This window comes from Salvelinus alpinus, chromosome 21 (genome assembly GCF_045679555.1).
Source record: "Salvelinus alpinus chromosome 21, SLU_Salpinus.1, whole genome shotgun sequence".
Taxonomy (NCBI): Eukaryota; Metazoa; Chordata; class Actinopteri; order Salmoniformes; family Salmonidae; genus Salvelinus; species Salvelinus alpinus.
The window spans coordinates 25451845-25466266 of record NC_092106.1 but is presented as its reverse complement, the minus strand read 5'-3'; the positions used below and the strand labels follow the sequence as shown (position 1 = coordinate 25466266).

The window sequence follows — 14422 nt, the reverse complement described above, 5'->3', positions numbered from 1 at the left end:
TCTCCTACTATTTCCAAAGGACTTTATTATTTAGCGCTTTGGGTTCGCCAATTGGATGTACATTTTTTGGTCCTTAAATTAAACTTGTATACTTTTTTATTTATTACAATTTTCTTTAAAATATCAGAGTAAGAACTCGACTGACACTATGAAAGCTTAAACCAAGTTTATTCACCCCAAAGGATCGAACAGCTGAACAGACAATGACATGGTTCCACCAGTGGTGGTATATATACCCCAATTTGGGGTGGATCTCCTCCTTCTCTCTAAACACTACATCTTTGTTGCTAGGCAGGAAATTAAGTGACGCAGGCGATAAACTGTTCCTTCTCCCTTAACGTGACCTGACTTCGGCCCCCTTCCTCACTAATCCACAGCTATCCACCCTTATCACTGCCTGCCAAGATATGATTGTCTTTCCTTCACTCAGTACATTCCAAGCTTAATTGCCTCTACCATATACATTCCTCCTACAGATAACCATTAACTTCTGGTGTAGACCCTAGACTATGGCACCCCTCATGTCTCTAGTATAACTGATGATTAACAATATTTAAAGTTTAGAAATCCAAACCCATCAGCTGCAATTAGTTGGTTGTAATTTTGGATAGATCAGACATTTCCATGTAATTTTTTTTCACTGTATGTGTGACATAACTCAACCAGTTGTATTTATGATATTATTTACAAAGATTATACCGTTTGAAAAAATGTGCCTAATTTCTATGGCTTGTTTTAAAATTTTGGGAGAGGATTTCATTTTCAAATAACCAAAAGTGAAAGGTGGTAATCTGAATAAAGGGGAAAAGGCCATTCTTGAACACGGGGTGAACCCTTCTTTCTAATCTGCTAGAGAACCAGTTCAGATTTAAGAATAACTCTTGTATTACTGAAGCCTTTAGTGAGAGGTCTAATGCTTTAATATTTAATCATTTCTGCCCCCGAATTCGTATTCATTATATAAATAGGCCCGTTTAATTTTGTCTGGTTTGCCATTCCAAATAAAATTTCATATTTGTTGCTTATATAATTGAAAAAACAAGTCGTTAGGTGTAGGCAGGGCCATAAGCAAATGGGTAAACTGGGATATGACAAAAAAGTTAATCAGGGTGATTTTTCCACAAATAGACAGGTATTTTCCTTTCCATGGAAGCAAGATCTTATCTATTTTTGCTAACTTTCCATTAAAATGTATTGTAGTGAGATCATTTCCTTCTTTCAGGATATGAATACTGAGTATGTCCACTTCACCATCAGACCATTTTATTGGTCAACTACATGGTAATGTAAAAGTTCTCTTTTTTTGTGATCCAATACATTATCATAATTTAGTTGTAATTCAGAGAGGTTAGAAAAGTTCTATAGATCATCTATATTGTGGATTTAAAAAAATAACATGTATGTTTTTAAGCCCTGGATTTACAGCCCCTTGATATTATTGTTGGATCTGATTTTAATAGCTACATTTCGATGACCATATTAGATACAGTATGCCAATAGTGGAAAACCTCATTTTACTCCTCTTGACAGTTTAATACTTTGAGAAGTAGCCATTATTTACTAGTTTACACTTACAGTAGGATTACTATACATAACTTTAACCCATTGTAGAAGATATTCTTCAAAATGGAAATATTCCAGGCATTTATATCTAAATTCAACTCTTACTTTATCAAAAACCTTTTCAAAGTCAGCTATGAATACCAGGCCTGGTTTCAATGATTTTTCATAGTGTTCTATTGTTTCCAGTAGTTGTCTTATACAGTATTATCTTCAATGTATCATCCATGTAAAAAACCTGTCTGATTAGGATGAATAAAATCCAACAATACCTTTTTAATTCTATGACTCCATCATTTGTAACAAGTTTCAGTAAATTCTTTTTAGTAGCATTTCTATGTTGAAGATTCTAAAATAACTGGGTGCATTTTCCCCCGTATTCCATCCAGTTGGATTTATTTTAATAATATATTACACTTGATCTTTCTTGAATAAGTTCCTCCAGCTTTTTTTGTTTTTCCTCTAACTTATTCTGTGCCTCTATAGTCCAGTTTTTATTGCTATACACTACCGTTCAAAAGTTTGGGGTCACTTAGAAATGTCCCTGTTTTTGAAAGGAAAAGCTACAAATTTTGTCCATTAAAATAACATCAAATTGATCAGAAATACAGTTTAGAAATTGTTAATGTTGTAAATGACTATTGTAGCTGGAAACGGCAGATGTTTTGTGGAATATCTACATAGACATCAGCATTTGTGGGTTAAGTTATTCCATGTGAGAAATTGCCAAGAAACTGAAGATCTCGTACAATGATGTGTACTACTCCCTTTACAGAACAGCGCAAACTGGCTCTAACCAGAATACAAAGAGGAGTGGGAGGCCCCGGTGCACAACTGAGCAAGAGAACAAGTACATTAGAGTGTCTAGTTTGAGAAACAGATGCCTCACAAGTCCTCAACTGGCAGCTTTATTAAATAGTATCCACAAAACAAGTCTCAACGTCAACAGTGAAGAGGCGACTCCGGGATGCTGGCCTTCTAGGCAGAGTTGCAAAGAAAAAGCCATATCTCAGACTGGCCAACAAAAAGAAAAGTTTAAGATGGGCAAAAGAACACAGACACTGGACAGAGGAAGATTGGGAAAAAGGTGTTATGGACAGACAAATCTAAGTTTGAGGTGTTCGGATCACAAAGAACGACATTCGTGAGACGCAGAAAAAATGAGAAGATGCTGGAGGAGTGCTTGACGGCATCTGTCAAGCATGGTGGAGGCAATGTGATGGTCTGGGGGTGCTTTGGTGGTGGTAAAGTGGGAGATTTGTGCAGGGTAAAAGGGATCTTGAAGAAGGAAGGCTGTCACTCCCTTTTGCAACTCCATGCCATACTCTGTGGACGGTGCTTAATTGGAGCCAATTTCCTCCTACAACAGGACAATGACCCAAAGCACAGCTCCAAACTATGCAAGAACTGTTTAGGGAAGAAGCAATCAGCTGTATTCTGTCTATAATGGAGTGGCCAGCACAGTCACCGGATCTCAACCCGATTGAGCTGTTGTGGGAGCAGCTTGACCGTATGGTATGTTAGAAGTGCCCATCAAGCCAATCCAACATGTGGGAGGTGCTTCAGAAAGCATGGGGTGAAATCTCTTCAGATTACCTCAACAAATTGACAACTACAATGCCAAAGGTCTGCAAGGCTGTAATTGCTGCAAATGGAGGATTCTTTGACGAAAGCAAAGTTTGAAGGACACAGTTATTAAAAATCATTATTTATAACCTTTTCAACATCTTGACTATATTTCCTATTCATTTTGCAACTAATTTCATGTATGTTTTCATGGACATTTCTAAGTGACCCCAAACTTTTGAACTGTATTGTATACAGTATCTGTACTGGTAGTCCCTCTATTTTCTTTGTTAATATGAACTCTTTCGACCTAAATTGCTTTCGTTTTAAGGATTAGTAGTGAAGTGTATGGCCTCTAAAGGCACGTTTAAATGTGTCCCATACAATAAGGGGCTCTCCTTTACCTACTGTATGTTATGTTGAAAAAAGTAAGTTATACATTATTTTGTCCTGGTTAAAAACAAGTTGTCATCCAATAGGCTTTGATTACATTTCCAATATAATCGCCCACGTGGAAATTCTGTAAGAATAATGTATATGCCCATTTTTCGATGGTCTGATCGCGTTCTGTCCCCTATCAACACTTTTTAAACTTTTGGTGCCAGAGAGAATGACATAAGAAAGTAGTCAAGACGACTAGCTTGATTGAGCCTCCTCCATGTACATCTTACTTTGTCCGGATATTTAAGCCTCCATATATCCACTAGTTCCAATATATCCATGATATTCGTGATTTCCTTAAGTGCATGAGGGTGATAGTTTGTCATGTGATTTCCTTTATGATCCATTGAGGTATTCAAAACAGTAATATAATCTCTGACCATAATAATAGTCTTGTATTGCTTGTAGACTTGATAAATTATGACATATATATATATTTTCAAAGATGCGTGGATCATCATTATTCATTATTTATTTAAAAGAATACATTTACCTTGCGGATCTGTTTGGACAATTTGCACATTCGGATCCAAATTATTGTTAATTTATATAATGTGGAAAAAGTCAAGGTGTCTGAATACTTGCACTGTAATTCGCCCCTCCCTCCAGTCCTCTTGCCACACAACTTTGTCAAATTTTTTTGAGTGAGTTTCCTGTAAACGATAGATATTATATTCCTTATCTTTTAGCCAGGTAAATACTGATCGTCTTTTGTTATTATCTGCTAAGCCATTGCAATTACAACTGGCTATACTTATTTCACCGTTTACCATAAATAAAAAAGTTTCAATTTTATTTATCATAATATATGTTAATAAACTTACCGTTAAAAAGTACCATGATGATTGAGTGTCCATATAGCTGTACCATGATATTTGCACTGCTACTGAGTAAGCCTCCAATTGTTCTCCACTATACCACCCGCTAAAACCTCCCCCCATTGACGTCCCAGTGACTGGAAGAACAACCCTGGCCATCTGGATCCTAGGGCCTTTGAGAGATTGGGACCCATCCTTTAAAAAGAGCACACAGTGCCACCTAAAGAACAGAAGCAGAATAACAGCCAAAAGCATTTCCAACACCCTCACCTCGATTGTATTGTATACTGTTATTTAATATATATACACATTTATTTCCACAATTAACTAATAATATGCGTAATAATGTAGGTGCTTCATAACCAGGACTGGAGTTACAAAAATATAGTTTTTTTGGCAATAAATTATTATTTTGTGAAAGAATTATTGTGATTCATCCTATACATCATTACCCCTTAGCAACAGATCTGATATACATACACACACTCTCCCCACCCTTCCCCACAAACAACCACAAGCACAGATGTTCAACAGTTTTTCCATCCCCGGGCCCAACTCAAGAGAAGACTTGATGTGCGAATGCATATACAGTTGTAGCTGTTTGAGAAGGCATGCAACATTTAGCAAGAATAGGAGATATTTGCTTTACCAATGTCAAGTCCTAGCTGATGGAGCTCAGATACACCCCTCTTCCCTGAAACACACACATGCTGGTCCCCCGTTGTGAACATTTTCCCAACCATCTCTGAGCAGTCAGACCTTTTGATTATTTTGTGCCACCAGGGCCACAATAATTTGCCCGCTCTCTGATTGTCCGAGTGTGACCCCCTGCCCATGGGTTACTTCAGCTAGTGTTGCCAGAACTGCCACTACCTAGGGGGGTCTCCACCGGAATCCCCACCGACTAGGTACAAGGTCTTCAAGGTTCTCATTAGCAGCTTTGAGAAAGTCCTTGTATATTACGCTTAACCACCCGGGGGCTTTGGCTTTGTTGGACCAACCCTGCCAGGCAGGCTCAGACTCTTGCTGGGGCAGTGCTGCTTTAGTGGGTCTCTGACCACATTTATCTTTCTGTCTTGGCTGCGTATAAGGCTACTTGCAGTAGGCCTATAAAATACATAAGGACTTCTTAGTGTGTGGGTTGCTCAGGTGGGTTTCTAGGGTTGGGGACCGTTCCATCATGATAGGACAATAAATAAATAAACTATATTTGTAATTTATTTTAAAATGTACATCCCATATCTGCACTAAATTTAAAACGCTCTCTGCACAACTCCTGCTCGCAGACACACATGGGCTCTGGCATTTGCAACCATTTTCCTTTTTCACTCACTTAATCTCACCACACTTTTCCAATCACAAAAACACACATCCCGTCTTCCATCACAACCACACTCCCCCCACATATACACCCGCACATACCCACATACTGTGCCTTCTACAGTATGTCCTCTGTTTGCTGTGTTTTTATCTCTACCATGTTGATTCCTAACTCATTTCGGGCTTTTGAGGACTTGTGTTCCAGTTCCTTATATTTGAATATGTATTATTTCAATAATTGTCCTTTAAGCTAATGCTGTGTTTTATCTATTTATAAATACTATAAATATAAATTTGAATACAAAATTATTTTACAATATTCCCTATCTTGAATGGTATAGTGTATGTGTAGTTTATTTCTTTATCAATTGTTTTATTTGATTGTTTTCCTGTTTTTTATCACAATTCCTACCATGGATAGTATTGGGTGTTCCATTATTCGTCTCCTCTATGGGAACTTTGTATTATTTAGAATAGCCATGGGGTAGTCTTGGTGTCTCAGAACAGTTGGTTATCAATGTAGTTTATCGACGACAAGAGCTACACGTTTCCATTTTAGTCTATTAATTTTGAAGAGTGGGTAGAGAACTTTGTGCCGTTCTGCAATTCTTCAATATATCCACATAAGTTTCTTACCTCATGATGCCATCTATTTTGTGAAGTGCACCAGTCTCTCCTGCAGCAAGCACCCCCACAACATGATGCTGCCAACCCCGCGCTTCACGGTTGGGATGGCGTTCTTCGGCTTGCAAGCCTCCCCCTTTTTCCTGCAAACATAACGATGGTCATTATGGCCAAACAGTTCTATTTTTGTTTCATCAGACTAGAGGACATTTCTCCAAAAAGTATGATCTTTGTCCCCATGTGCAGTTGCAAACCATAGTCTGGCTTTTTTATGGCGGTTTTGGAGCAGTGGCTTCTTCCTTGCTGAGCGGCCTTTCAGGTTATGTCGATATAGGACTCATTTTACTGTGGATATAGATATTTTTGTACCTGTTTCCTCCAGCATCTTCACAAGGTCCTTTGCTGTTGTTCTGGGATTGATTTGCACTTTTCGCACCAAAGTACGTTCATCTCTAGGAGACAGAACGCGTCTCCTTCCTGAGTGGTATGACGGCTGTGTGGTCCCATGGTGTTTATACTTGCGTACTATTGTTTGTACAGATGAACGTGGTACCTTCAGGCGTTTGGAAATTGCTCCCAAGAATGAACCGGAATTGTAAAAAAAAAAAGAAATCTGAGGTCTTGGCTGATTTCTTTTGATTTCCCCATGATGTCAAGCAGAGGCACTGAGTTTGAAGGTAGCCCTGAAATACATCCACAGGTACACCTCCAATTGACTCAAATGATGTCAATTATCCTATCAGAAGCTTCTAAAGCCATGACATCATTTTCTGGAATTTTCCAAGCTGTTTAAAGGCGCAGTCAACTTAGTGTATGTAGACTTCTGACCCACTGGAATTATGATACAGTCAATTATAAGTGAAATAATCTGTCTATAAACAATTGTTAGGAAAATGACTTGTGTCATGCACAAAGTAGATGTCCTAACCGACTTGCCAAAACTATAGTTTGTTGACAAGAAATTTGTGGAGTGGTTGAAAAACGAGTTTTAATGACTCCAACCTAAGTCTATGTAAACTTCCGACTTCAACTGTATGTATTAGCACCACCCAGATTCAGCTAAATGGACTGTAAAGTTAAGTTATTCATCCAGTGCTTGTGGGCCTTTATCCATTTATTCCTCAGCGGAATATATTTTTCACAAAGTTCCACTTCAGCCTTTCAACCAGTAGATCATTTATCCATCCCTCTGTCCGTGGGGTGAAACATTACCTATTCCCCCTCCAGTTTGTGAATGTCAGCAAAACCTGATCCTCCTCTTTACTCTGTTAGGGAGCCCTGGAGGAAACAAAGACCCCCAAAAAATTATACATTTTTGCAGAAAATTGACAAATTGTTGCAGAAGGGAGTTTTTTTTTAAATAATACTGCACCTTCTAATGAGTCAGTTTATACAGTAACTGCAGTACTCATTCTCTGATTTTATGAGGTGACATTCACTAATGTTTTTCATTGAGCTATATAATAATGAAGATGATCATGATTATAATGATGGCGATGATGACGCCGAAGATGATGGTAATGATGATGATATGGGATTTTAAATGATGACGTGATGATGGATGACTATGATAATTCTGGGTTGGGGCAGAGCAGCTACAGTACTATGCAAAAGTTTTAGTCAGGTGTGAAAAAATACTGAAAAGTAAGAATGCTTTCAAAAATATACATGTTAATAGATTATATTTATCAATTAACAAAATGCAAAGTGAGTGAACATAAGAAATATCTACATCAAATCAATATTTGGTGTGACCACCCTTTGCCTTCAAAACAGCATCAATTCTTCTAGGTACACTTGCACACAGTTTTTGAAGGAACCTGGCAGTTAGGTTGGCCCAAACATCTTGGAGAAATAAACACAGTTCTTCTGTGGATTTAGGCAGCCTCAGGTGCTTCTCTCTCTTTAGGTAATCCTCAACGTTGCCCGTTTCTATGTGCTTCAAAAGAGCTTGGACATCTGGAAACCCCTGTCAGCCTTGAAATTTCTGCCTGGGAGAGACCTTGCTGATGCAGTAGAACTACCTTGTGTCTTGTTGCTGTGCTCAGTCTTGCCAAGGTGTATGACTTTTGACAGTAAACTGTCTTCAGCAACCTCACCTTGTTAGCTGAGTTTGGCTGTTCCTCACCCAGTTTTATTCCTCCTACACAGCTGTTTCTGTTTCAGTTAATGATTGTGTTTCAACCTACATATTGAATTGATGATCATTAGCACCTGTTTGGTATAATTGTTTAATCATACACCTGACTATATGCCTACAAAATCCTTTGACTTTGTGCAAGTGTACCTACAAGAATTGATGCTGTTTTGAATGCAAAGGGTGGTCACACCAAATATGGATTTGATTTAGATTTTTTTTCTGTTCACTCACTTTGCATTTAGTTAATTGATGAATATAATCTATTAACATGTCTATGTTTTTGACAGCATTCTTGCTTTATAGCATTTTTTTCACACCTGCCAAAAACTTTTGCACAGTACTGTATGTCTGTAGGAGATACTGTGAGGTCATGACGCAGCTGCACTTCTCCCCATTCCCTCTCTCCCCTCTCTCTCTCTGTGCAGTGGAGATAAGTGCTGATGTGCCTATTCACAGAGACGCCGCAAGGCTCCAGTCTAGAGCAGCCTGTGCTGCTAATGCATGCCTCGCAGCTCCTACAGCACTGAGAGAGAGAGAAAGGAGGAGGGGAGAAAGAGAAAGAAAGGAGAGGGAGAAGGAGAAAGATTGATAGAGGAGAGCAGAAGGAAGACCACCCTCATCAGGCAACCACATCTCTGTGAGCCTACCAAGAACCGTCCCACACACACCATGGCAAGCCAACCAATCAGAGCATTCGCATCCTTGATCTATCCTCCTTCGTACAACTGCTCATCCACACACAGTTGAGAGCAGCAGCAGCAGCATCCGTGGAGGAGAGGTACTGTAGGAATGTAACGTTACCCATAGACCACCTGACCTGAGCAGCAAACAACCTCTTTACTGGAGAGTTGTACCGGAAATACAAAGGAAATACTTTAACATTTTTATCAACCATATGGAATTCAATGCAGAAGATGAGAGTCGGATGTTGTGTTTTCAATTTTTACTTTGATGGTTATAATGGAAGCAATCAAGTCATTCAACCTTAATTCTTTGGACTTCATTCTTTGGGATGTGGGTTTTAATGTTTCTCAGAAGACCAACCTACTGAGACGTTTCCTGTCTACGTTTAGACATCACTTTTTATGCTGGCATGAGACTTGAGCTGTCTTTTTTAGAGCTTGGGTGTGTTGTGTGAGAGGGGACGTGGTAATTGTACGTGTGGAGGCCCGCGAGGATGACATAGCAGGCCAGTAGTGTTGTGACAGACTGAGGCTGAGAGAGCGACACAGTGGGACAGAGAGCAGAGCAGGCGAGGCCATGAGAGCCAGGAGAAGGGACAGGATGGTGTCTATCTGTTCACCATGCACAAAAACAAGGTCAGGTTCTTTGTCTCGATTCTTATCAAGTTTTTACCTATAGTTTATTAAGTCTTGTAAAATTAGTCTATTCTGCTTTTGCTTCTACAGTATTTCCTCTGTTAATGGAATGTGGTCTCTTCATATGAGGTTGACATTAGTAAGAACTGTCATCTTATGTGTATAAAAGTGCAGTACACTTTTCTATATCAAATCATTTCTGGGTAACAATTAAGTGCCTTACTGTGATTATTTTCAATTAAAATGGTCAAAAATAAACAAATATAGCTTCTTAGCAAAGAGCAATTTCTCAATCAAGAATTTAGCTAGGACTGTCTGGGGTGGTCTGAGTGGGGAGGGGAAAACTGAAAACTAGCTGTTATTGGCAGAGAGGTTTGGAACTGTCTTTCTTAATGGTGTATTAAAAAATGTACCGCCTGGTGATGTCACCAGGTAGGCCAAAATTCCATCCCATCAAAACAGGCTAGAATTTCAGGCAGTCTTTTCAAATAGTTATTATACTAAAAGGGCATTATCATCATGTTCACAATATATAAAACACAGGAAAATCACCTTTTTGACTTAAGACGTTTTTTTTTCTGCTGATGATGACATTGACTTCTCTAATCTTTTTGTTAAATGCATTTTGTTTCAATATCAAATTAACCTCCTGCAACAGTTTCAACAGCCCCAGTTTCCTTCCCTAAGCACTTCATAACAAACACAATACAGTATGTGGAATTTGATCGATTGTTACAACACCTATATATGTAACATAATCAGATCAACACTCCTGTTAGCAGACAGTAGCATAAATCACTACAGAACATTAGACAATTATAGATGTTTATAATTGTTTAAGACCTCCAGTGGAGTATAGGGATTTTCCAGGCGGCTTGATGGCCTTCCAAATCTGTACTGGGATCTGTGCTCCCCAGTCGGCTCCATTAGGGGTAATTTGGCTAGATTTATGTTCCCTGTAAAGCTGAGAACCCAGTGTGGCCTGCAGGCACTCTCTGTACCCCCACAGTGATGAATACCCGACAGGTAATTTTCTACTATCCTTGCGTAACTCTCTGTCTCTTTTTAATTACTGTGAATGACTGTCACTAATGAGCACATAGAGGGCTATTAGGAGAAGCCCACGTCAGTCTGCCATTACTGCAATGTAATGAGAGGATGAAAGGATTGACCATTTACTGTGAGAGAGGTAGAAGAGTGATTGCCATCTAAATGCTCTATATCAAACACTTCCCATTAAAATGGGTCACTTGCTTTAGTTTTCACCTCTTGTAGAATTGATGGAATATGATATGATAATTCTAGAGGTAATGGATTGGTCCAAGTTAACCAGTTTACCAAGAGGGGTTTCTCTGACACACATAATAATATATGTCTTGGTTCTTAGGTAGATTTTTTTTAGACTAAGATTTACCATCACCAACGGTAACAGTTTGATGTCCCCACATCGAGGCTGATTTATTATACACACAAACACACCCAGTCAGACAGTCTATCCGTCACAGTCTCACATGGTTTAAACAGCTCCTGCTACATGCTAGGTGGGCATCTGTCTCACCTAAGATCTCCCTACACAGGTGAGGCTAGTTACCCAGCTAGTCATTCAGTGGTCCCAACTGGTGTATTAATGATATATATGGCTGGTTCTCTATGTCTCTCAGCTCTGTCACCAATAGGGTACTGTACATTTTTTACTAAGGTTTTCCCCTCACTGATCCATCCTTACACATCCATTAGACCATGTGTCTGCAGACAGGCAGGTAGAACTGAACCTGAGCTGCTGTGATGTGCTGACTAATCATCAGACCTCTGGTGACTGGCTGTAATTCTGTTAAGATCATTAGTGAATCTATCCTGCTGCTTAGGCACTGTAAAAGCATGTATCTCACCACATCAGAAGCCAAGCTACTGAATGCTAATTGTATTGCTTACCGGCACTCATGTACCGGTACATATCCACAGGGTGTACACACAATATGTCATTATGGGCAGAGCCCATCTGTCCAATACCCAGTTAGGTAATTAAGTTAGATCCTTAATTATGGAGTAGCAGTGGGCTGGTGATGAAAACACTGCAGGCCCACGTGGGTAACTTACCAGGGATACGGCAAAACTACAGAGAACTGTCGACTGGCAGATGTGTTCAAAGAGGACATGCAGAGTCTAAATTAAGTTTCTAAATATCCCTCCACTTTTCATCCCATCCCTCTTTTTTTGAGAGGTCTCTCCCAGACTTCATAAATCAAGAGGTGTAATCTGTATCCTATCTGTCCAGACGTGATTGATTTTCCCAAGCTGGCCTAAAGGTTCCATGTATTATTCATTCTGGGGCGGTCCACCTCTAGCCCAGGGGTGGGGAGATATGAAGCACACTGGTTCAACGTCACCCCTCTGAGCCCCTAATTACCCCAGAGGGGCCAGCTCTCTGAGGGCGTGGGTCTCTCTCACTCTGCGTACTCATGGGATGAAAGCCCTGGAGGTCTGGCACTTGTCAAAGGATGATCAGAGGGAAATGTGAGGGTATGGAGGGACAGATAAACCAAAGCAGATGGTAGAATATGTCGTCTGTGTTGAAGCCACCAATTTAACAATACCTCTCAGGAAAATTTTGCCAAATTGTGATTTTTGTCAACAACAAAAAATCTGCTGAATTATTTCACCTCCAAATAACTAGGGGGTTTGATGGAAAATCATCAGCCAGCCAAGCTCAGGGAACCACTTTAATGGGTGCCGGGAAGCCCACTTTCACACATAAGTGAGACAGTGGGAAGTTATGAGTCTGCCTAGTGAGTGGAATCCAGTAATGTAAGACTCTTACCTCTGAGGATATGAATTGATAGAACGAACTAAAGGCCACCGAACAAAGTGATTAATGGGAGATGTGGGCGCAGCGCCTCATGTTGAGTCACTGGTGATAGCGATGGATGGAAGAGAGAGAGAAAGGCCTGGATGGATGAGCCACCGGCCTCCCACACACATCACTCCATGGCCTTGGGTGATTGTTTTGTCTGTGTTCCCTGTAGTCAGTGGGCACTAGAGAGAGGCAGGGCTTTCCACCATATGGGTCTTCATTTTTCACACATCCCTTGGTAACCCAGTAGCCCTAAATGAGTTAGGTTAGGATAACTATTATTTTGATATAAGTAGATATCACAGAGTTGGCTCTATTATTATAATCTGAATGAAGCCTGTCTCTGTCTCTTATGCCATTATGAACACACACTCTTTATAATAATATAGCAGGAACAGACCACACATCATCCTCAGCCGTTAAAGATCATGCCGCTCCTTTATCACGTTGAGCAAAGCCAGACAGGGACAATGTTCATATCCTCAGGCGTCTGCTAGCCTGGGCCTCCTAAAATAATGGGGGATCTGCTGCATTCTCTTCCACAGAGGACCAGGTATACAGATACTGACTCACCGCCAGTGGGCTGTAGTGAACTGACAGAAATCTCATTGTGCTCCCACCCCCGCCCAGCGGCATACTGGGAGTTAGGTATCATGGTTATTCGCCTGTGTGCCTCCCCATGTCCCATTTCCTCAGCCATATTAAAGTCTCACACCTTCTTCTCTACCGATAGGCCAAGCAGAGGAAGTGGAAGAATCTGATATGGAGACCACAAAGGTAGGATATACTGTATTCACTAAACAGACACAAGTACTGTAGTTTGTTTAAAAACACTCAAATCAAAGCCTTCAATATTGCACCATTCATACTGTACTGCTTATAATGTATATCTTACCCAGATGAAACACTTCACTCAGCTGTAACCATATTCAGGAATACCACAAGAGGGGACATTCTCCATAGGGTGTGAATGCCCTGACTGCCCTGGCACTGTGTTGACCCAATGGCTCGTCAGTCTTCACATATCACAGTCTCATTAAATACTGTACTAGAGTTGCTGCCACTTGTCCTTATCTGCAAGCCCATGGTCTATCAGGTCTCTGTCAGCATTGCATTGTACAGGGACAGTCACCGTGGCTTTTGTGTGCTCTCTACTGCACTGTACTGCCTGCACAGTCAATATGGTTAGCTGATCCAGAGGTGGTCCACCACTGTACTGTATTGTATGTCACTAAGGAACAGGACAGCTGTATCCTAAAAATAGATCCAGGCTAGATGTATTTTAACAGAATGAGTTACCTTGCATTCGCCCCACTCCAATTGTCCTGGTGGATTTGTCAAATAAGGAAGCACAACTAAATATGTCAAACCATTGGGGTAATAGATCGCCTCTGATATTACGCAAGCAGAGCTATGTAATACGTGTTGTTTGTGTCAGTTTCTGATGTCCATCAGAGTACACTGTAACCACCCTCTTGGGGGTACATGACCTGATAATGATGTAATCACAGCTTTCCATCAATTCTTTTCATTATCTGAGGTGGGATTGTAGAAGGATGTTTTCTATCTCTTTGTAGGTTCTGGAATGAGATGTTTGGGGCTGCAAGGCTGTTTTGTGGAAGTTTGTTAAATGATGCTGCTTTTTCACAGTGAGTGGCGTGGATCATCTGCTCAGCTCAAAATAACTCAAGTTCCATCCTTGAATGTCTTGTGGGGTTTTGTGGCATGACAACCAACAGTAAACTGATGAAAAGGTGTGTGTGTGTGTGTTTGTGACTGTGTG

The 14422-nt window shown here is 40.2% G+C and overlaps 1 protein-coding gene across 4 annotated transcripts in view; it reads left to right on the top strand.

Annotated features, from left to right (window-relative positions):
- Nucleotides 1–14422, top strand: part of LOC139548132 (protein Aster-B-like) — a 152653-nt gene that overhangs the window by 78525 nt on the left and 59706 nt on the right. The window contains exons 1-2 of one of the 4 annotated variants that reach the window (XM_071357543.1): nucleotides 8935–9788; nucleotides 13373–13416. The exons of 1 other annotated variant lie outside the window; for it this stretch is intronic. In XM_071357543.1, coding sequence (XP_071213644.1) covers nucleotides 9774–9788; nucleotides 13373–13416 — 59 coding nt within the window. In that variant the 5' untranslated portion in view covers nucleotides 8935–9773. Of the gene's footprint in view, nucleotides 1–8934; nucleotides 9789–13372; nucleotides 13417–14422 lie in introns of those variants that run through there. 2 more of the 4 variants (XM_071357545.1, XM_071357542.1) reach the window with 2 other exon arrangements.